We start from the raw sequence: 23,419 nt of genomic DNA, 5'->3' as shown, positions 1-23,419 counted from the left end.
GAAGTTTACTTTCATGAAGCACTTCCACAAAAGTTTAAATGTCCAGTTTAACATCAACATTTTGAATTATTACTCAAATTTAAATTGCAGTCAAAAACAGTTACAATGTTAAAATGTCATTTAGCAGACGCTTTTATCCAAAGCGATGTACATACAAGAACAACACAAGCAAAGATCTAGACAAGAGGAAACAAGATCAGTACGGGTAACAAAGTGATTCAAGTCCATTTGGATGCAGGTACTGCCAAGCAGTGTAAAGGCAATGCACAACTGTAGCTGGAAGACATGATCTGCCACTGGGGACAACAGTGGAGAACAGTCTAGCTAAGTGCATAGTGCTTCCTAAAGAGCTGGGTCTTTAGCTGTCTTTTGAAAGTAGAGAGGGACTCTGCAGATCAAATGGAGTTGGACAATTCATTCCACCATTTAGGGGCAACAGAAGAGAAGAGTTGAGCTAGTGATTTTGAGGCCTTGTGTGCTGGAAGCACTAGGCGCTTTTCAGAGGCTGAGCGTAGCGGGCGAGAAGGGCAGTAGACCTGGATGAGGGGTTCCAGGTAAACTGGAGTGGTTTTGGTGATTGCTTTGTAAGTCATGATTAGAGTTTTGTATCTGATGCGAGCTAGAACTGGAAGCCAGTGTGGCGAAATGAGCAGGTGTCATGACTCATGTCTGTTGAAGACCAGACGTGCTGCTGCGTTCTGGATCATTTGCAGAGGTTTAACTGTGAATGCAGGGAGGCCTGCCAGTAGAGAGTTGCAGTAGTCAATGCGTGACATTACAAGAGCTTGAACCAGGAGCTGTGTTGCATGTTCTGTCAGGTAGGGTCTGATCCTCTTGATGTTGTAGAGGGCAAAACAGCAGGACCGAGCAATCGAGGCAACATGAACCTTGAAGGTTAGCTGGTCATCGATCATGACACCCAGATTTCGGTCAGATTTAGTGGGCATGTGGACACCATGGAGTGAAGACAGGTTTCCCGGAGCTCCGCCAAACAGTGACAAATAAGATATCTATACAAAGTCATCCCTACCTTACTTCATGAAAATACTACGTTCAACTACACTCTAAGCAGTCTGTCGATCCCTTTGGTACATACGAAAGATAATTAAACACTTTAACGACTCTTGAGAGAACTTCGGAGCGGGCCGCTGTGGGGGCCCTGGATTCTTCTGTCCCAGCTAACGCTACCTGCAGTGCTAAATACCCCTGTCTAGCTTCGCGGCTAGCGCTGCTATTGCTATTTGGCTAGTCCACTTATCAACGGAGCTGGCACCGCAACTACGGGGCTCTCTCGACTCGTCTACAAAACTGATTTTGTTTTCGACTAGACTGATCAGGATTCTTGCTAGACTGCCGAAATGGTTGATAAGAGAGAGGCCTCGAAGACTCGTCTTAGGAAGCACCCGGCGGAGGCGGGCTTCGGCGGAGCCCCGGTCTTGCCTAAACAATCGAGCCCGCAGAGCACCTCTCCAGGCGGTGAGAAACACCACGAAGACCAGGGTGCACCGCTTGACACAGGTACTTTTACCAGAGCACTGGAGGGCTTGAAACGGGACATTTATGACAAGTTGGATTCAAAGATTGACACTTTCTCTCAAGCTCTCCGCACTGAAGTGGCAGCAGTTAAGGATGAACTAAAATCATCTTTAGATACCCTCCAGTCCACAGTTAACACACAAGGTGCAACTATTAAAGACCTCGAACTCTCTGCTACCACATGCAGTGATGACCTTTTTTCCCTTGGTAATACAGTTACTGCTTTACAAGATGAGGTCAAAACGCTCCAGGCTAAATGTGAAGACCTAGAGGGTAGGTCAAGGCGTAATAATATTCGTCTAATAGGTGTTCCGGAGGGTCTGGAGGGCTCTAGCCCAAGAGAGTTTGTTTCCCATCTTCTGCAGGACATTTTAAAGCTGGAAGAGGCGCCCCTCCTGGATCGTGCCCACAGGTCCCTCAGAGACAGACCTGGGAATGGGGGGCCGCCACGGCCTTTCATCATTAGGGTTCATTATTTTCACCTTAAAGAGCAGATCCTTCGCAGGGCGGGGGAGGCTGCCCCCCTTCTGCATCAAGGGAGGAGGTTATCCATCTTTCCTGACTTTGCCCCCTCGGTTGCTAAAAAGCGGGCAGGATTTGGGGATGTCAAGCGCCTCCTGCACTCCTGCTCGGGGGTCAAATTTGGCCTCTTTTATCCGGCTGAACTGAGAATCACCCTCCCAGGAGGAACCCGTCACAGATTCACCGATCCAGCAGCTGCAACTGACTTTGTTAAGATGGAGTTGAAGAGGGCTGCCTCTCCAGACACACCATGATGGGATCGATGGTACTGCTACAGTGTATCCTTTATTAGTCAATATTGGTAAGCCAGTCTTGAACAATTTATGTTGGACCAAAGTTAAGACTATTTTCTACTGAGTTGTCTCGATTAACAGCTGTTTCAAGTTTTTCATCTTCAACTTCTTACTGGTTTTACCTTTTTATTTTATTTTATATATATTTTCATTATGACAATGATAAAATTTACCATTGTTATTGTTATTATTATTTAATAATACAAATTTAGACTACATGTTATGATGTTGTCTGTGCCAAAGGTTAAATTTTCTCCTACAACCTGGCCGCAATGATCGGTGGGATGTACTCTCACCTGTTTACATCTATATAACTGTCACTGTTTTGGCTCCAAGAGAGCTCGGATAACCCACTGAGTCTTCTATGCTTCGCTGGAGGCACTTGGTGGTTTGGTTACAGGGGGTTGCGCGCATCTTGTTTGGGAAGATGCTTCAGCAGTTGGGAGTGAGTTTGGTAGTTTATATGTTCATGTTTATTGTTCTGTATGTCTTCTTTGATCTTCTGATGCTACTCGAAGGGCTATTCGCATCCATTATTTTTTTCTTTGTGACGAATGTCTCAACAACCTAATGTCAGAGGACAACCAGCGGGTAATACACTCAAATTCTGTACTTGGAACTGCAAGGGGTTAAATCAGCCAATAAAGCGAAGTAAGGTGCTCCACCATCTTCAACACATAGGTGCCCAGATAACCTTTTTGCAGGAGACCCACCTAAAGGTTTCAGATCAACTCAGGCTGCGGAGAGGCTGGGTAGGTCAGTTGTTTCACTCTGCTTTTCAGAGTAAGGCCAGAGGTGCCGCTATTTTAATACATAAATCAGTACCCTTTATCTCTTCCAATGTTATCTCCGATCCCAATGGCAGGTATGTTATTGTTGTCGGGAGCATTTATAACACCAAATTGATTCTTGCTAATGTATATGCTCCTAATTGGGACGACAATCATTTTTTTTCTACACTCTTTTCTAAACTCCCAGATATGTCCTCGCACCATCTAGTCCTTGGGGGTGACTTCAATTGCTGGCTGGGTCCCCTGGATCGCTCTTCAAACAAACTTAGTAATCAGTCTAAATCCTCCAGAGTTATTAATGCATTTCTTCAGGAATTCTCAGTCGTTGACTCTTGGCGTTTTTTCAATCCCACAGGCAGGGAGTATACATACTTTTCTCCTGTTCATCACACCTATACTCGCATTGATTACTTTTTTCTGGATAATAGACTCATACCGTGTGTCCGTTCCTGCTCTCATAATGCTATTGTCATATCGGACCACGCCCCTGTAGTTCTTGACTTGCTGGTGGATGGAGGACCTCCTCGCACACCATGGCGCTTTAACTCTCGCTTATTGTCCGATGACAAGTTTGTCTCTTTTGTTTCTGCCCAAATCGATCTTTTTGTGGCCACAAATGAAGCACCTGGTATCTCGCCCTCTCTCTTGTGGGAGACTTTTAAGGCCTTCATCAGGGGACACATTATGTCCTTTACAAGCTATGACAAAAAACAGAGGGAAAAGAGACTGAATGAACTTTCGACTAGAATATTACAGCTAGATAGAATGTATGCAGTCTCCCCCTCCCCATCGGTATATAAAGAGCGTCTTTCTCTACAAGCAGAGTTTGACAATTTGGCAGCCGTACGAGTTGAAGAACTATTACTTAAATCCCAGCATGCACATTATGAGCATGGTGATAAGGCAAGTAAGCTACTCTCTCACCAACTTCGCCAGATATCATCCAATCACCAAATTCCTCAAATCCGAACCTCCGAGGGTGTAACGACTGATCCTAAGGTAATCAATGACAAATTTAAAGATTTTTACTCTTCTCTCTATGTTTCTGATCTATCTGCGGATTCCTCAACCACCGACTCATTTTTTGACACTCTTAATATCCCCACTGTGGACACACCACTGAAGCTACAACTAGAAGAGCCCATAACACTTGTCGAGATCTCACGGGCGGCAGGCACATTACGGTGTTCCAAATGTCTGGGGCCGGATGGGTTCCCAGTTGAGTTTTACCGTAAATTTATGGTTAAAATAGCCCCTCTCTTACTGAAAATGTTCACATACTCGTTTGACACTGGCTCGTTTCCCCAATCTTTAACGCAAGCTTCTATTTCATTAATACTAAAAAAGGATAAGGACCCCCTTGCTTGCGGCTCGTACCGTCCCATTTCTCTACTTAATGTGGACTATAAGATACTAGCTAAGCTTTTAGCCTTGCGTCTGGAATCTGTCCTACCGTCTGTAATTTCCTCGGACCAGACTGGCTTCATTAGAAATAGACACGCCTTTACAAACATTAGACGCTTATTTAATGTCATATACCACCCCTCAAAATCCAATGACCCTGAAGTTGTGATTAGTCTAGACGCCGAGAAGGCTTTCGACAGGGTCGAATGGAATTATCTTTTTTATGTCTTGGACAAATTTGGTTTTGGCAAGAAATTCATTTCTTGGGTCAAATTATTATACACCTCCCCACTTGCCTCTGTCAGAACAAACAACAACTATTCAGATTACTTCTCCCTCTTTAGAGGCACGAGACAGGGTTGCCCAATGTCCCCTTTGCTCTTTGCCATCGCCATTGAGCCTCTCGCTGTCGCATTTCGTTCCAACCCTCGCATCAGTGGTGTGATGAGGGACGGCACTGAGCAGAGGGTTTCTTTGTATGCAGACGACCTGCTTCTTTATGTTTCCAGACTTGACACATCTATACCAACTCTGTTTAACATCCTCAGCCATTTTGGTGTCATTTCTGGCTATAAACTCAACCTAAGCAAAAGTGAACTATTCCCGTTAAATGCTGCTGCCCGTAAATACCCACTTCATACACTACCATTTAGAATAGTCTTGGACAGTTTCACATACTTGGGAATTAAAGTTACTGACAAATTCATGAATCTTTTTAAATATAATTTTACCCCTCTTCTCACCAAAATACAGCAGGACTTGGAGAGATGGTCATTACTCCGTCTGTCTCTAGCTGGACGTATTAATACAGTCAAAATGAGTATATTGCCTAAATTTTCTTTTCTCTTTCAATGTGTTCCTGTCTTCATCCCACAGTCATTCTTTCAAAAATTAGATGGGATCATTTCAGGGTTTATTTGGGATAAGAAGATTCCTAGGATCCGCAAACTCTATCTGCAAAGGCCGAAGAGGTTGGGTGGCATGGCTCTACCAAATTTCAGTTTTTATTATTGGGCAGCCAACTTCCGTATACTTCAATACTGGTTGAAGGCAGACAGGATTAGTGACGTTCCTGCTTGGTTAGGGTTAGAGGCTCGTTCTTGTGCACCGTCCTCTTTGGCTGCACTGATTTACAACCCTGGAGGTTTACCTGGTCCTGAATATTGCAAAAACATACTGGTCAAATCGACTTTAAAAATCTGGAATCAATTTAGACGCTACTTTAGGTTGCAAACTTTTTCATTACAAGCCCCCATATTTATGAATCCTGTTTTCCCTCCCTCCATAGCTGACAAAGCCTTTTCTGTCTGGTCTGAACGTGGTATAAGATCGTTCAATGATCTATATATTGAAGGTGTTTTCCCTTCTTTTCAACAGATTTCTTCTAAATTCAACATCCCTAACACTCATTTTTTCCGGTACTTACAGATTCGCAGCTTTATACACAAAACAACATCTGATTTTCCTTCTCAACCCTCAAGCCATGCTATTGATAACTTTTTGCTACCTCCCCCACAATCTAAAGGTATGATCTGTTGTCTATATGAGAAAATCCTCTCTCTTAAAATCACTCCGTTGTCAGATCTCAGATTATCATGGGAGCAGGATATAGGTGAAGAATTAAATGAGGACACGTGGGACAAAATCCTCTCTCTGGTGCACTCTTCTTCCCTCTGTGCGAGACATGGTTTAATCCAGTGCAAAATTATACATCGCACTTACTGGACCAAGCTTAGACTTTCCCGAATTTACCCCGATATAAATCCTTTGTGTGACAGATGTAGGCAACAACCTGCCTCACTGATACATATGCTCTGGTCCTGCTCAGCTCTACAAAATTACTGGTCTCATGTTTTTGATGTCCTTTCAAAAGCACTTAAAGTGTCCCTGCAACCAACTCCACTAATTGGACTTTTTGGGGTACTTCCTCAGGCGATGGTCCTCCCAAAAACCAAAACTGTCTTTATAGCCTTCCTCACTTTGTTGGCCAGACGTCGCATCTTGTTTTGCTGGAAATCTGCCTCCCCTCCATCCTATGAGGGTTGGGTCAGGGATGCCCTTCATTTTAGCAGACTTGAAAAGATCAGACATACTCTGCGCGGATCCACAAATAGTTTTTTAAAAGTATGGCAGCCTCTCTTTGACCTAGTAAAAACCCTGCAGTTCAAAGACGCACCTCAATGAAGCTGGTTGTAATTCTTGAGATCTTTTCTTAATTTTACTTCCTCATAGACTGTTTTTTTACTTGATACTTTGAGGCCTTGAGTCCCTTCGAGAGCACAACAACTATTTTCAATGAAGAACATGTTCAGTTGTTCCTATTTGACATTGCCATATGTGGTGGGTTTTTTTTTGTTTGTTTGCTTGTGTGTTTGTTTGTTTTTGTTTGTTTTGTATATTCTACTTCTTAACTTGTTTTTGGTACTTTCATTCCTTTTATTATTATTATAAATTTTTTTTTTGTTTGTTTATTTATTAATTTATCCAGGGTTTTTTCTTGTACGATTATATTTTTATTTCCATGTGTGTATGTACATGTATGTATGTATGTATGTATGTATGTATGTATGTATGTATATGTATATGTATGTATGTATGTATGTATGTATGTATGTATGTATGTATGTATGTATGTATGTATGTATATGGGTGTATCTGGATATATATGGATGTACATTTGTTTTTTTTTGTTTTTTTCTATACTTATTGCCCTTTTATCTTTTTTTAATTATTATTATTTTTTGATATTCACCTACTCATCGTATTGTAATTTCACTATTCTTTATTTTCCTGTTTGAGTACTTGTCAATCTTTTATTTTAAGTTACTATCACATATTGGCTTTTTTTTTTTTAAATTTTATTCATTTAATTAATATGTTTCTTGTACAAAAACGTCACTTTCTTGAATTGTTTGCACTGATCTTTTTTTTGTAATGTGTCAAAATCTAAATAAAAAGATCTTTGAAAAAAAAAAAAAGATTTAGTGGGCATGAGGTTTTGAGATCCAAACTGGATATTGATCTGTGGGTCCATAGTGGGACTGGCTGGAATGATAATAAGCTCAGTCTTGGACAGGTTGAGCTGTAGGTGACGTTCCCTCATCCATTTAGAAATGTCAGCAAGGCAGGATGAGATCCGGGCTGAGACAGTTGTGTTGTCAGGTGGAAAAGACAGGAACAGCTGTGTATCATCTGCATAGCAGTGATAGGAAAAGCCATGGGAGCGGATCACTGCACCAAGTGATGTGGTGTATATTGAGAACAGGAGGGGACCAAGCACTGACCCCTGAGGTACCCCTGTTGATAGGCCATGCATATTGGACACTTCTCCCCTCCATGATACTCTAAAAGATCTCCCTGTGAGGTAGGACGTGAACCACTGGAGGGCAGACCCTGAAATACCTCATCACCTATAAGCTCCTCCTCCTCACCTACAAATCCCTGCATGCCCTCGCCCCCCAATACCTGGCTGACCTCCTCCACCAACACACTCCATCCCGGAACCTAAGGTCTTCGGACCTGGGTCTCCTCTCCATCCCCCGGACTAAGCTGCGGACCTTTGGGAACAGAGCCTTCAGTGTGGCAGCCCCTACTCTGTGGAACTATCTCCCTCCCAACACACGCAGCGCCCCAACACTGTGCAGTTTTAAGGAAGCAGTCAAAATGCACCTTTTCCTCAAGGCCTTTCCCCATTAGATATCCCCACCTACCCCCCAGACCCCCTACCTGACCCTATGAAGCCACCTTGGGTTTCTTGAAAGGCACTCTGTTGTTTTGTTGGTATTAATTGTCTGTAATAAATATCTGGTTGTAGATTTGTCTCATGACTCCTCTATGTTGCCTCCCCTGAGCCAGGGTCGTAACAAAAGTAATACATGTAAATAGTATGATGATTAGGCTTTGTGTGTAACTGGTTATGTCTGACAATTAAGCTATGATTTTTCTAGAAAAGATGGTTTCTTACAGTGACTATCCCTAGTAATCTATAAAAAAAATCAACTGTCCTTCAACATTATGAACATTGTTAGATGCTTAACAGCAAGACTTTGTTTAATTTGGACATGAACTAGTTCAAATAAAATTAAAAAGTTAAATCTTACCAAGATGTCCATTACAACATAACAAGGCCTTTAAATGGCATTAACCAATGAAGGTCAAAATGTTACTTTTGTAGTATTAATTTAACATACCAATTGCTGAGTGCAAGAACAAACGAAAAACATAGTTTTCATGAAAAAATAATATTTCATAGAGAAGTAATGAAAACATAAATCTTTGCCCCTCTTAGGCATTGCATTTCACCCCTCTCTCTTATACAAGGAAATAATATTTACATCAAAATTGTGTGGCTAGCTTAAGCACACGTATGTTCCCTGGACTAGATTAAACTATGTCCATTACCCAAACATTGGACTCCAACACTCTGTTAATCTCGGTGCTGAAGTCAGGTACACTTAAAGAAATAATTTGTTGGGTGAACGTATAAAATGATGGAAAGAATTTCCACCTAATTAAAATGATTTCATTTAGCGAGACACAATTTTGTTGAACCAACTAATTGTAAATATGTTGAGTGAACATAAAGTATAGACGTTGCCATTACTTATGTGCAATGTTTGGGTCCAACTTAATTTTGAATGGTATAATAACACTAATTAATCATGCTGACTGAACAAAACTAAAGTAAGTCCAATCCATCCATTATCTTGACTGCTTATCCCGTTCAGGGTTATGGGGAGCTGACTTTGGGCAGAAGGCAGACAACTATTCAAGCACAAACACACACACACACACACACACATCTACGGGCAATTTAGAGAGACCAATTATTGACTCCAAGGTATGGAGTCAATAAAGTGCCAAAATCCGTGCGCGCAAATCTATTATCAGCGCGCATTAAGACCACTCTCTGCACGCTCGCGGGCTCTCTGTACAAGCTCGCTTGTCCCCTCTGCATGCTCGTGGTCTCTGAGTCCACGCTCGCTGTAACTTTCTGAGCCTTCTATGCACTCGGCTTGCTGACTGTTACTAATTCATATAATGCTTCTTCCAAAAAGCCAACTGAAGGGCGTTTCGACCCTAAACCACAACGCCCTCCAGTTGGCGGGTCCGGCAGTGATGGCCAGTCACTGCCCATTTTCTCCTGGCCCCCAGCTCAACTCCTCCCTCCTATTCCAGAGCCAACAAGATGCTCTTTCCGCTGCCTACCCCAACCTACGGACAGCTGTCTTCCTCTCCCTTCCTGCTACTCCCAGCGCTGTGAGTGTCTTCCACACAGACTGTGCCGGGAAACCCCTGCACCCGACCTCAACTGGGAATAGGCAGGCCTGCCATCCCTTGTTCCTGCACTGCTGGACAAGGTCCTGGTACTTGGAGGCCTTCCTCTCACACGCCTCCTCGCAACCATCTTCCCAAGGGGCCGTCAGTTCAATCAGGATGATCTTTGTTGACTCCACTGACCATAAGACCAAGTCGGGCCTCAGCGATGTTTGCACAAACAGGGGGAAGACTAGTCTTCTTCCCAGGTCCACTCTCATCTTCCATGATTGTGCTGCTTGGAAAAGGCCCTTCTTGGTCTTCTTGGGGCCTGGTGGTTTCTGCCCTTCCCTGATGAACTGCATGGATGGTGTACAGTCATGGCCAAAAGTTTAGAGAATGACACAAATATTACATTTTCACAAAGTCTGCTGCTTCAGGGTTTTTAGGTGTTTTTGTCAGATGTTTCTATGGTATAATGAAATACAATTAGAAGCATTTCATAAGTATCAAAAGCTTTTATTGAGAATTACACAGAATTCATGCAATAAGTCAATATTTGCAGTGTTGACCCTTCTTTTTCAAGACCTCTGCAATTCTCCCTGGCATGCTGTCAATCAACTTCTGGACCAAATCCTGACTGATGGCAGTCCATTCTTGCATAATCAATGCTTGGAGTTTGTCAGAATTTGTGGGTTTTTGATTGTCCACCCGCCTCTTGAGGATTGACCACAAGTTCTCAATGGGATTAAGATCTGGGGAGTTTCCTGGCCAAGGGCCCAAAATCTTTGTTTTGTTCCCCGAACCATTTTGTTATGACTCTGCTTTATGGCAAGGTGCTTCATCATGCTGGAAAAGGCATTCTTCATCACCAAACTGCCCTTGGATGGTTGGGAGAAGTTGCTCTCGGAGGACGTTCTGGTACCATTCTTTATTCATGGCTGTGTTTTTAGGCAAGATTGTGAGAGAGCCCACTCCCTTGACCGAAAAGCAACCCCACACATGAATGGTCTCAGGATGCTTCACTGTTGGCGAGAGACAGGACTGATGGTAGCGCTCACCTCGTCTTCTCCGAACAAGCCTTCCTCCAGATGCCCCAAACAATCGGAAAGGGGATTCATCAGAGAAAATGACTTTACCCCAGTCCTCAGCAGTCCAGTCCCTGTACCTTCTGCAGAATATCAGTCTGTCCCTGATGTTTTTACTGGAGAGAAGTGGCTTCTTTGCTGCCCTCCTTGACACCAGGCCTTCCTCCAAAAGTCTTCGCCTCACTGTGCGTGCAGATGCACTCACACCTGCCTGCTGCCATTCCTGAGCAAGCTCTGCACTGGTGGTGGCCCGATCCCGCAGCTGTAACACCTTCAGGAGACGGTCCTGGCGCTTGCTGGACTTTCTTGGGCGCCCTTGAGCCTGTTTGGCAACAATTGAACCTCTCTCCTTGAAGTTCTTGATAATTCGATAGACGGTTGACTGAGGTGCAATCTTACTCGCTGCTATAAACTTCCCTGTTAGGCCCTTTTTGTGCAATGCAATGATGGCTGCACGTGTTTCCTTGCAGGTAACCATGGCTAACAGATGAGGAACAATGGTGTCATGCACCACCTTCCTTTGAAAGTGTCCAGTCACTCAATCATGACAGATTGATCCCTAGCCTTGTCCTCATCAACACCCACACCTGTATTAATGTGTGTGACACCTGTGTGTCATTGAAATGATGTTAGCTGGTCCTTTTGTGGCAGGGCTGAAATGCAGTGGAAATGTGTTTTTGGTGATAAAGTTCATTTTCAAGGTAAAGAGGGACTTTGCAATTAATTGCAGTTGAGCTGATCACTCCTCATAACATTCTGGAGTATATGCAAATTGCCATTATAAAAACTGAAACAGCAGACTTTGTGAAAATTAATAGTTGTGTCATTCTCAAAACTTTTGGCCATGACTGTAAGTCTCTCGTTGGTCTGCCACTTTTTCAGTCTCTCCTGCTCCAAGGTCCTTGTTGTGATGCCATCTGTATCTTCCCTGGCTAAGAGCAGTCTTGCATCCCGCCAGCATGTGTGCCATGGTTCCTCTCCCTCCCCATAGCCTGCACAGTGGTTCCTCTCTCAATCCCCATCTGTGGAGGTTTGTTGGTGATGGAAGGGTGTCATACACTGCACAGAGCAGGAATGAGATGCAAAAGGGCTCCAGCCTCTAGCGTTCAGGGCAAGTGTTCTTCCGTTTTGCCAGGTCCCATTTTGTCCAGGCTCCTTGTGATACAAGTTCCACTGCCCTAGACCTCCTCTCCTCCTCCAGGTCCCGGACCTTGGCTTGGATCATGTCTCTCCTCTGCCTTGGGTCTGCTTTACCCCACTGCTGGAAATGGGTGGTTTCGAGTCCTTGCCTCCCTATGCATGGGTTCCCGATGATGTCCTTCAGCTTCAGTGCACTTACTGCTTGTGCCATTGATTTGTCAGCTGCCCATTTGCATCCTGATCTCGTTTTGACACCCGCATTTCTGACCTTTTCATCGTTGGAATCTTGGTACATCATGGCGACCCTGCACTTAGCCACCTTGAACTCTTCAACCACTGTTGATAGGGGTAGTTGTAACAGGCCAGACCTGATGCATAGCCCTACTGACGTGAAGCTTGGCGGGATTCTGAGCCACTTGCGAAGATGTTTGTTCACTCACTTCTCGACTCCTTCCATCGCTGTCATGGGCACGTCATAGATTGTCAGTAGCCACATCCGTCTTGGTAGCAGACCGTGCTGGAAGAGCCAGGCCGTGTACTTTCCTGGTAATCCTGACCTCTCGATCTTTCTCAGCCATTCGTCTGCCTGTTTCTCAGTCCTGGAAACGTTGCTCCTGTCCGTGAGAGATGCGTCATACCACTTCCATAGGCACTTTATTGGGTTTTCCTCAATCAATGGTATAGCCTCCCCCTGAACTTGTAGCTGGAACTTGCTTGTCACTCTTCCATTTCTGATCACCATGCTCCTTGATTTCCTTGGCTTGAACTGCATTCGAGCCCAGGTTGCCACATCGCTGAGTGCCTTCAGGATTCATCTTGCTTGCACATGGGTTGAAGTTGTTATGGTGAGGTCACCCATAAAGCCTCTGATTGGAGGTAGGCGGCAGCCGGACTCTATTAATGGCCCTCTGGACTCCTTTTCTGCCGCTGTTATGAGCAGGTTCATTCCCATGACAAACAGGATGGGGGAGAAGGTGCAGCCCGTTACAATTCCCTATTCAAGGTCCTGCCACTGGGTTGTGAAATGTGCAGTTTGAAACGTAACTTGAATCCTCCGAAGTAGCTGGAGATCTTCCCCTAATGTGGTGGGGTATATGGTAGTGTTCCATAGCCACGTTGATGAGGTTGTGAGGGATTGCGTTGGCCAAGTCGAGCCAGACAACTGTTGGGTTTCCTTTGCTCTCCTTAGCCTCCCGGATCAGCTGGTTGAGGACTCCAGTATGTTCCAAGCACCCAGAGAAGCCTGGGATGCTGCCTTTCTGGACTGATGTGTCAACATATCTGTTCTTCCCCATGTACGTGGTCATCCTTTTTACCAGGACAGAGAAGAATATCGTGCATTCGACACTTAGGAGAGAAATGGTTCGAAACTGGTTGATGTTGGAGGAGTCAATTTCCTTGGTTACAAAACACCCTTCCGCTCTTGGCTGATGGAATGATGCCTTTTGTCCATACCCTCCGCAACAGTTTCCAGAGCCAGTGCTGAAAAGGTGTTTCGAGTGGTGTGAGGAGATCTGTCAGTTCATGGAGAGCAAAGGGAAAGACACACCAGAGCTCTGCGATAAAAAAGTTTCTGTGTGAAGAGGCGTTTCTGTGTGACATCACGAGCCATCTCAATGCGCATGACCTGCAGCTTCAGGGGCGGGGCCGTGTGATCACAGACATGTACGCTGCAGTGAGGGCTTTTAAAACCAAGCTGCGACTGTGGGAGACGCAAATGTTGCAAGAAAACTTGAGCCATTTTCCGTGTTGCCAAACTACCTATGTGAACAACTGTTCTCTTTGATGAAGTTAAACAGAACATCTCACAGGAGTCGTCTTACTGATGAACACCTTCACTCAATCCTGAGGATTTCCTCAGCTCAGAGCCTGACCCCAAACATTGATGAACTTGCATCCAAGATGAGATTCCAAGTATCTGGCTTAGACTAGTGTGCATCACAGAGCAGCAGACTGAGCTAGAATATGTTTCCTTTTTGCACTTTTTCTCACTACCACAGGGTATTTTTGGTTTCTCTTTACAGAATTGTTTTTTGCTAATGTTGTTGGCCTGTGGAAAAATATTTTCATAAGAAATGGGTAAAGCTCATTCATTAGATAAAATGCAGATTGAATAAGAAATGAATGCAACATATTTTTCATTTTTAAATGTTAATAGGTATTAACTTAAGCTTTGCTAATTCAATGTTCAATATGTGCAATAAGTTCATTTAAAAAACAATAAACATTGAACCAGTCCGGCCCTTGTCTTGCACCGATTTTTTTATTTTGGCCCTCTGTGTATTTGAGTTTGACACCCCTGGCCTATTGTAAAGCAATCTGTAATGTCTACCAAATCCCTGTGTTTAACTTACTTCAGCGCTGGGTAGACATGTGTTTCATGTTTCAATTAATTTGTCCAAGGTGTGGCCCTTTCGCCTCCTTAACCGACACCCATGTTGCTTTTTTTGAGTGTAGTGAAGGCCCTCTCCGTCATTGCCCCACATGCACAGCTCCTGGCCGACTTCACCCCTGCACCAGAGGATGACCCGATGACCCATGAAATCAAGCATGCCATCCGGGAAGATTTGAGGAAGAGATACACATGTACAAAAGAGAGGCACACACTCCATACAGCACCTGCCCTCGATCCTCGCTTTAAAGCTCTTCCATTCCTTTCAGAGGATGAAAACGTGGAGACATACAGCAGAGTGACTACAGAGGCTGCATCCCTCGAGGTAGTCTCTCCTTTGATATAAATAATTCTACTACCTTAGAGAACGATTGATTATCTGATTGACAGAATGCTTTGTACTAGAAAAATATGGCCAATCAAAAACTAAACAATGGAATGCCTTAGTTTCATTGGGAAAGTTTTGTTTGAGTGTACAATGCAGACTTGGAATGTAAAATTAAAATGCAGGCCATTGAATTAGGATGATGCTTTTGTATTTGTTTAATACATTTGAAATGTGAATGCTTTAACCTATCTTATTTTACCTGTGTCCCTGTGTCAGGTGGTAAGAGAAGATGCTGAAGTCTCTGAGAGGGAATGTGATTACATGGCTGAGGGGTATGATGACGGTGAGGAGGATGGCGCAGTTGGAAAGGTTCGAGACAAAGCCCCAAAGCTGGAGGAGTACAGCCCCCCCACCTCAAGACCATCTTCTCTGACTGCACTGCTGGGCCAAACCTTTAGTGTTGTCACCACAGTGGTGCCCAAGTCGGCACAAACCAGGGCTGAGGAAGAGGTTCACATGTATCTGGAGGCCACTTCACTTCCTCTCACTGATGACCCCCTTGAGTGGTGGAGAAGCAACGATCCTGTGTATCCTCTCCTAGCCAAGGGCCTAACGATACTTACTGTATGTATCCCAGGTACGAGTGTTGCAGCAGAGAGTGTTCTCCACTGTGGGGGACATTGTGTCAGCACAACGGAGCACACTCACTCCACAACATGTGGACCAGCTGGTCTTCCTCCATAAGAATCTGGTCATTCCAGAGCAATGAATGTTAAGTACAACTTGATCACTCTCCATTTACAGTGTGTTGTGTTCTGTCCTTGTGCTCTACAGTATATAAGCTACAGTAAGTTGGTTCTACCTCTAAAGGAAATAAGTCTTCCATTTAATTGTTGTTGTAATGAGAGTGCAAAGAATCTGGTCATTCTAGACCACTGATTGTTGTTTAGTAAAATTTGATCAGCCAAAACACAATGTGTTGTGTTATTTCTGTGTTCTATAAAGGTGCAAGGCATTACACAGCTGTAAACACACACAGTTAAAAAGCTTCATTTTTGTTCTACAGAAAAAAGTAGTTTGTAACACAGGTACAGAGAACTATACAAGGTTCTACCAATGGAAAGCCTCTCTGCGATGTTAAAAGGGAACAATATTTTTTTAAATTTGGCAACCAGTCTTAGTTTATATACCTTATGAAATTACAGACTTATTACAGAAAGGTGGAGTGCCTCCATATTTGAACCTTATTTTATAAATAAGAATTGGATTTTCCTATCTCCTTTTGCTTTTTTGGCGGGATGTGGTTTGCCCTCTCCTTCTCTTTGGAGGGTTTGTGTCATGGTGCCATATATCTGTTGACCTCTTTACCAATGTGTGTTTTACTACTTAAGCAGCATATGCTATGAGATATTACTATCTGGCTGTGAGTCTTGATCTGGGGGCTGTTGGGTCATTATCTTCTGGTTTTGTTTTGTTTTTGTCTTGTAAATTATTTTAATGCTTTGTCTTTGTCTTCTTTGTATTGTTATTTTTTGTCTTTCTGTTTTTTTTTGTTGATGTCCACTTTGAAAATTAATAAAATATATATACACGAAGCCTTTCTGGAACCAAATTTTGCTGGGTCCCTGAGTTCCAGTGGCGCTGCTCATCAGTGCAGGACAACCCAGTCAGACTCCTGGACACTGCAAACCGCACCTTTAGAAAAGTTCAAATAGAAAAGGCATTCATTATTAAGTTACAATGTTCTTAGTTAGAAGATTAAAATGTTCACTGTTTATAATGGCAAATTTATTTTTCAAACTTACCTTGATGATACTTACTCATTCTGCCACCTGAGATTAGACTGAGAGTCTAATAGAGTCTGTCACTATAGCTTTTGCTTAAGTATTTTTTTTTGTTGTTGTTGGTGTTTTAGCCTTTAATGGATAGGACAGCTGAAGAGAGACAGGAAATGTGGGGAGTATAGAGTGGGGGAAGACATGCAGCGAATGGTCGACCAGCGACTACAGCTTCTAAACGTGGGGCGCTCACACCGCTAGGCCACCAGTGTATACCTGCTTAAGTATTTTGTATAATAATCAGAATTGATCCGTCTGGGACTGTCTATGGATCAACCCCAGCACACTGGCTGTGCCAATTCTTGTTTTTTCTTTTATCTGAACTTGCTGATTTTTGCTGGCTCACTCTAGGAAATAGGATGGATATAAATTGTGCAAACTGTGTCACATCTGTCATGAATCTGTTCCACAATAAACCTGTAAAGAGTAGCTTATCTCCTGCCCATTCAGCTCATGTGGACATAATTCAGCTCTGGGAACACAGTGTGGAAATGTATGTAGATTGCTCATCTCAGACACAATGAAACGTTAAACTGTAGCAGAGATATCAGCCTTTGTAGGCTTCTTTAGTTCAATGAGCTTTGTCAATTAGACATTTGGACTGAGCAGGGTTTTGTGGTTCACTGTTATTAACTTTCCCTTACCCAAAGCTGTATCACCTTACTTACCTTAAAATGAAACTGTATGATGTCACTTACCTTAACCAAAGCAGCATAAATGGATAAGAGATTAAACTGTTACTTACCTGGAAAAGATGCATATTCTGTCGATTTAAAAAATGAAAACATGAATCATTCACAGTGCTTAAAGAAAACATTTTAATCAACCACATGCACTCATAAGAAGCAGAAATAATTGAGAACTAATCTGGTAGTATTTCGATGCAGAGCTTATTAAATTAAAACAGCAAACTTTGAAAGACTTCTGGACCACACATCAATTTGGTACACTGTGTCAGCCCTTGATCACAACAACAAAAGCTTCATTTTAGCCAACAACATTTTCAGTAGGTTTATGCCAACACATGTACCACAGGTGTAATTAACAGAAGGGCATTACTAATAACAGTGGCAACGCATTAAGAAAATAAAATTCATTACCTTCCAGAGGATGGCCGCTGCTTGGCTACAGGACTTCCCCTGTCCCGCTACACAAGAACAGCCAGCCGTCTCGATAGTACCGTTGGTCTTGGCGAGGACCCAGGCAGAGTGGGTGTTGGTTTTGCTCTGACTGGGATGATCAGCTTTCAAAAACACAAATTCTTCCATGTTATGAATCAATACCTTACCCACTTTCCCACTGTGTAGGTATTGATATGCCTCTGTGCTTTTAAAGTTTGGCGTCATACTCCCATCAACTCCAACGGACAGCACAAAGTCATTAAAAATATCCTTGTACGTAATTTCAGGCCACTTCTTCATGTCCTCCTCCCAGACTTGTATACGATATGGATGTGGCACAGAGTTCCCAATTTGGCTTTTAAGCGAACTTTGGAAATGTTCCCAAGATATTTTGGAGATATTTGTCAAGTGACACAACGGCGAATACTTCAAACTGGATATCCCGCACAAAATGCAGAAGTATGACATAGCTTTACTTCCGCCCTCAAAAATAAGGTGAAAAGCGCCAAATCTAATCTAATCTAATCTAATCTAATTTTATCTAATCTAATCTAATCTAATCTAATTTTATCTAATCTAATCTTGTCTAATCTAATCTAATTTTATCTAATCTAATCTTATCTAATCTAATCTTATCTAATCTAATCTAATCTTATCTAATCTAATCTAATCTAATCTAATCTAATCTTATCTAATCTAATCTTATCTTATCTTATCTTATCTTATCTTATCTAATCTAATTTTATCTAATCTAATCTAATCTAATCTAATCTAATCTAATCTAATCTAATCTAATCTTTCTAATCTAATCTAATCTAATCTAATCTAATCTAATCTAATCTAATCTAATAAATCTTTATTTGTATAGTTCCAAATCCCAACAAATGTTCTCCTCAGACTCTTTCCAAACAGAGCAGGTCTAGACCGTACTCTATGTTCTATTATTAACAAAGACCCAACATCAAGACAGGATCAGATCCTGTCCCATCTTACAGACATGACTCAGTCTGATCTCATCTTAATCCACCATGAGCAGAGCACTTTGCAGCATTTAGTAAGTTCCAGTGGCAAGGACAAACTTCCTTTAACAGGCAGAAACCTCCAGCAGGACCAGACTCATGTTAGACACACATCTGCTGAGACCGTGTTGGAGAGAGGGATAGAGGGAGATGAAGAGAGAGAGAGATGATAGTGGGGAGACGGATAGTAGTAGTTGTAGCAGCTGGAGTCTGGCACGTCCACAGCAGTAGAGATCCAGAGGAACCTACGAGACAAGGGAGCTCAGGGACTCCAGAAAGGTCTATGGTTAGTAACTTTAATGGGACAGGGAGAGTTAAAGTGAGAGACAGGCAGAGAGAGGAGAGAGAGGGAAAGACAGGATCCAAGTGTGTCAGTTCCCCCAGCAGTCTAAGCCTATAGCAGTATAACTAAGAGCTGGTCAAAGCATGAGCCAGCTCTAACTATAAGCTTTATCAAAAAGGAAAGTTTTAGGGGGGACTGAAGGTTCTACCTCCCATACTACTTTTAGAGACTTTAGGTGTGACAAGCAGGCCTCGATGCTGGGAGTTACAATGCTGGGAGGTTGAGGGTCCCAAGCCGCAGAGGCAGTCAGGATGCTGTGTCCAGTATTCCTTTATGCATGAAATGAGAAACCCTGACCCACCATAGCCAGAAGAACAGTAAAAATACCTCTGTTGTTGAAGAACTGGTTGCCACTACAGGGAGGGACTATGTGTTTCCCATCCATTGCTCCAACACAGTTCCTAAGTTCTTCACACACACTTCCCACAATTCTGTCTGCAGTGCAACCCCCCCTGCAGGTAAAGGCCATGGTTCTTAAAGAGTACTCTGCTAATGGACTATGAAGACAATTTGAATAAAATTACTGTTGATTAGTTTGACATGCCGTTTTGAAAAGATGGCATTTAATTGTGTGGTTAGCATGGGGGCAGGTGCAGTTTGGTTTGCAACCGTAGTCCCACACACATCATATACACACAAGCAATACACATAATAACAAACACAAGTTCACGCATTCATTTAAATACATATCTACGTAACTCCCGTGGATGACATCATTTTTTCTGCATATGAGACCAAAGGTACCACAATCCTCTGTGGAGCATTCAGCGACTGACCTCAGGCAATTGCAGAAATCTTCCAGCCAGGGTGATAGTCAAACTGGACCCTGTTCAGTTTGGAAATAAGCATTATCAGGTGTAACTCTACAGTCAGTGACATGTTCCCAGCCTTCCTTGTTTATCTCATGCATCCAGAACGGATTATCTGAGGTAACCACTTCCAGCTCTGGAGTGTCTGCTAATACCAGGACATTCATTTTTTCCATTGTTTTAATGTTTGCTTTGAAACATTTCTTTGAATAAAAGAAAATATAAAGCATACAGAGCAAAAACAAAAGTATGTGGACACGGCCTCCTAGAGCACCCCCTGATAAAGTATAGGCCTTAGGGCCCACCTCCTCCATTAAGCCTGATTTATACTTCTGCATTGATTCAATTGATGTCCACGTAGCTCCCGTACCTACGCAGAGGCCTACACACGAAGCTGACGTGCACCTCCTCCCAAATGTAACTACGCATAGAATCGACGCGGACCACAAGCCCTGTGATTGGTCCGCTCGGCAGCATTGCATTTCCCACATTTACAACACTTCCGGGATCCCCGCTCACCAGCCACTCATCGTCCGTGTATTTCATCTCCTCCTCTCTGTTCTTCATGTAATCATGTCTGTATGATAAACAGCAACATGTATCAGCTGTAGATTAACAGAACACGCTCTGTGGAAAAGTAAACAGAGATCGTAGCGGGGCCAGAAGCAGGTGACCAGCTAACAGAGAGACCACACTGCCCTCAAGCGTTTTAGCGGAGAATAGCTGCGCAACACGGACACATCCATGCACAAGTAAGTGGTGCTTATGTCCACGTCAGCCCCTGCTGCGTCAGCCTTTACACCAGATGGAACATGGGTCAATTGGAAAGTTAAAAGACTTGTGAAATACATTTTCTCCAAAATGGTTTCCATCATTGTAGTTAGTTCTTATCATGCTGATATCTGGTTATTTGAATGAATTATTTGATGTAAAAAAGATTATTTAGTAGACGAGGAACGTTGAGAGAACAAACACGAACAGAGGAGTCACTGAACTTTTATAGCTTTGAGTGTCTGCTTCTAATCAGGACAAGAATCTGACTGTGGACTGGACTGACCCCGAGGAGCTCTGAAGCTTTATTGATAGGTTGGATATGTCCTCTGGTTAGCTGGAGTGTGAGTCCTGCACCAGATGTCCTCTGTGCATGCCTTGGCTCTCCAGGGTAATGTGTTGGCAAACACTGAGCAGTATTTTGACTTGATGTCTCACAATGGATGGAGAAGGAGGGGTGGGGTCTATATTACATACCAGTTAAACAGTCATGAATTACTTATTCATCGCTACAATTTTTTTCTCAGATATCATCGAAGAGGTTTTATGAAACACAAACAAAAACATAAAAGCCCCAAATAAAGAGGTACATTTAGTCTTGAATTTAAAAAGTGTTAATAAGACTCTGTAGAAGGTGTCAGTGTTGATGGCCTTTGTATTTATCAGTCACTTAAATGAATAAAATCATTTTCATTCACTTTGTAATAATATTGTTTTTATCAGAGCGCTCACTGTAATGATATAAACATGGATGTCCATAAGGAAAAGTTTTAACAATAATGTTGTCCAAATCTGTTTTCCTTCACAGTTTGTAGATGGAAATAAATGAGTAGTAAGAGCTCTTCAGCGGTGGACAAAGTACACGTCTTCATTACTGAAGTCAAAGTATAGAGCCTCCTGGTCAAACATTACTGCAATACAAGTGAAAGTTGTTCAGTCAGATTATGACTTGAGTTAAAATACAGGAGTACTTGCTTTTAAAAATACTGAAGTATTCAAAGTATTTGTAAAATATCTTTAAACATATTTTCAGAAATGTGAAGTCAAGAATATATAGAAGTACATTCTGTTACATCATGTTTATTTAGAATCCATTACTTGAAATCTAAGTTACTCCAAGCACAGACAGGTGACGTAGCTCCACACTCTCTCTCAGGTTGGACAGTGAATGTTTGTTTGTTTGGGCAGAGTGGGAAACAGGGAGAACATTTCAAACCATACGTATCATTCTTCATTTCAAAAACCTCTAACACGGGCTGAAGATATGACCATGGGTGCTCAGGTGGAGAATTATAAATGGACTTGGAATGGACTTGTACTTATATAGCACTTTTCTAGTCTTTCTGACCACTCAAAGCGCTTTTACACTACTTGTCACATTCACCCATTCATACCCATTCACTCACTGATGGTAGAGACTGCTATGTAGTGAGGGACCATCAGTGTTAGCTAATCTCATTCATTCACATTCACACACCTCTGAACAACAGAGGGAGCAATTTGGGGTTCAGTGTCTTGCTCAAGGGCACTTCGGCATGTGACTGCTGGAGCTGGGATCGAACCGCCAACCTTCTGATTGATAGACGACGACTCCACCCACTGAGCCACAACCGCCCTTATAGCCATCATTACCACCTCTACATGAACTGCCTGATCTGAGTGATGCTCTGTGTTTGCTCCACGTTCAACCATGGAGACTCACGATATACAGGTACGACTAAACCACTGAGACAAACAGAACTACACAAACACAGTTTACTGTCTTAGGATCAGATTTCAGAAAAGAGAAGGACATTCATGAGCTGACTTCAAAGATAAAGTAGTGAGTAACTAGAGCACTGATAGAAATGTAGAGGAGTCAAAAGTACAATAATTCTCTTCTTCTTCTCTCGATGTACTGGCGGATCGCAACCGAATTAAAAAAGTGCATGCTGCCACCTACTGCACCGGAGTATGTAACTTCAGGGTGTTTTACTTCAGGTAACATTCACATCATGCAGACATGAAAACAATTATCCAAACATCAAACTGAAGTTAAGCAGCTAAGTAATATATGTATATAATAATAACAAATAAATAACTACTACTAATAATGACAATAAAAAAGAATAATAATAATACATAGAATAAAAATATACAAATAAATAACAAACAGGAAAAACTAATCAAAATATTAATATATTAATTAGATAAATAAATAACTTAATAATTTATCACAAGATGTAAACCTGTTTCTTTCAAATAAACTAAGAGAGCCCTGTAGCATTCTCCCATCCCATCACTCCTCCCCAGAATCCCCTTCAAACTCCCACTCCGCTCCATCCCAAATACTGTACCACCTAATCTCCTCCTCTGTATGCCATATTTTTTACACTCCATAACCACATATTTCACATTCTCCTCAACATTACACACATCACAGTTAACTGAGAAACATTTGCCCATTAGGCACAGAGTCAATTTCAATCCTGTATGACCAAATCTTAATCTGGTAGTTATCACCTCCTCTCTCCTACTCCTCCCTTTAAATCAGTCACATCAATGGATTTATGGGTGCTGTAGAAGTGCCTACCTTATTTATCCTCATCCCACTTTTTCTGCCACTAATCCCTTACTGCCATCCTATCAGAGATTTGGCCTCTCCTTTTCCAAAAGGAACTTTCAGGATACTTTCACCATTTCATTTCAAAGCTCTCTTAGGAACCTCATCTGCTCTCTTGTTACCCTCTATATGAGCAGGAACCCAGTAAAACTGACAAGTCTTTGGA

At 42.5% G+C, this 23,419-nt stretch overlaps 1 protein-coding gene across 1 annotated transcript; it reads left to right on the top strand.

Annotated features, from left to right (window-relative positions):
• Positions 1-14,377: 14,377 nt before the first annotated feature.
• On the top strand, positions 14,378-16,240 carry LOC117812355 (zinc finger BED domain-containing protein 1-like). Its single transcript, XM_034683055.1, has 2 exons — positions 14,378-14,747; positions 15,027-16,240. Exons 1-2 carry the CDS (start codon positions 14,466-14,468, stop codon positions 15,492-15,494), a joined length of 750 nt encoding a protein of 249 aa, XP_034538946.1. The 5' UTR covers positions 14,378-14,465; the 3' UTR covers positions 15,495-16,240.
• Positions 16,241-23,419: the final 7,179 nt, after the last annotated feature.

The sequence above is a fragment of the Notolabrus celidotus genome, chromosome 5, assembly GCF_009762535.1.
Source record: "Notolabrus celidotus isolate fNotCel1 chromosome 5, fNotCel1.pri, whole genome shotgun sequence".
In the NCBI taxonomy this organism is placed as follows: domain Eukaryota; kingdom Metazoa; phylum Chordata; class Actinopteri; order Labriformes; family Labridae; genus Notolabrus; species Notolabrus celidotus.
The sequence above is the reverse complement of the archived record's forward strand: the minus strand, read 5'-3'. Positions and strand labels throughout refer to the sequence as shown.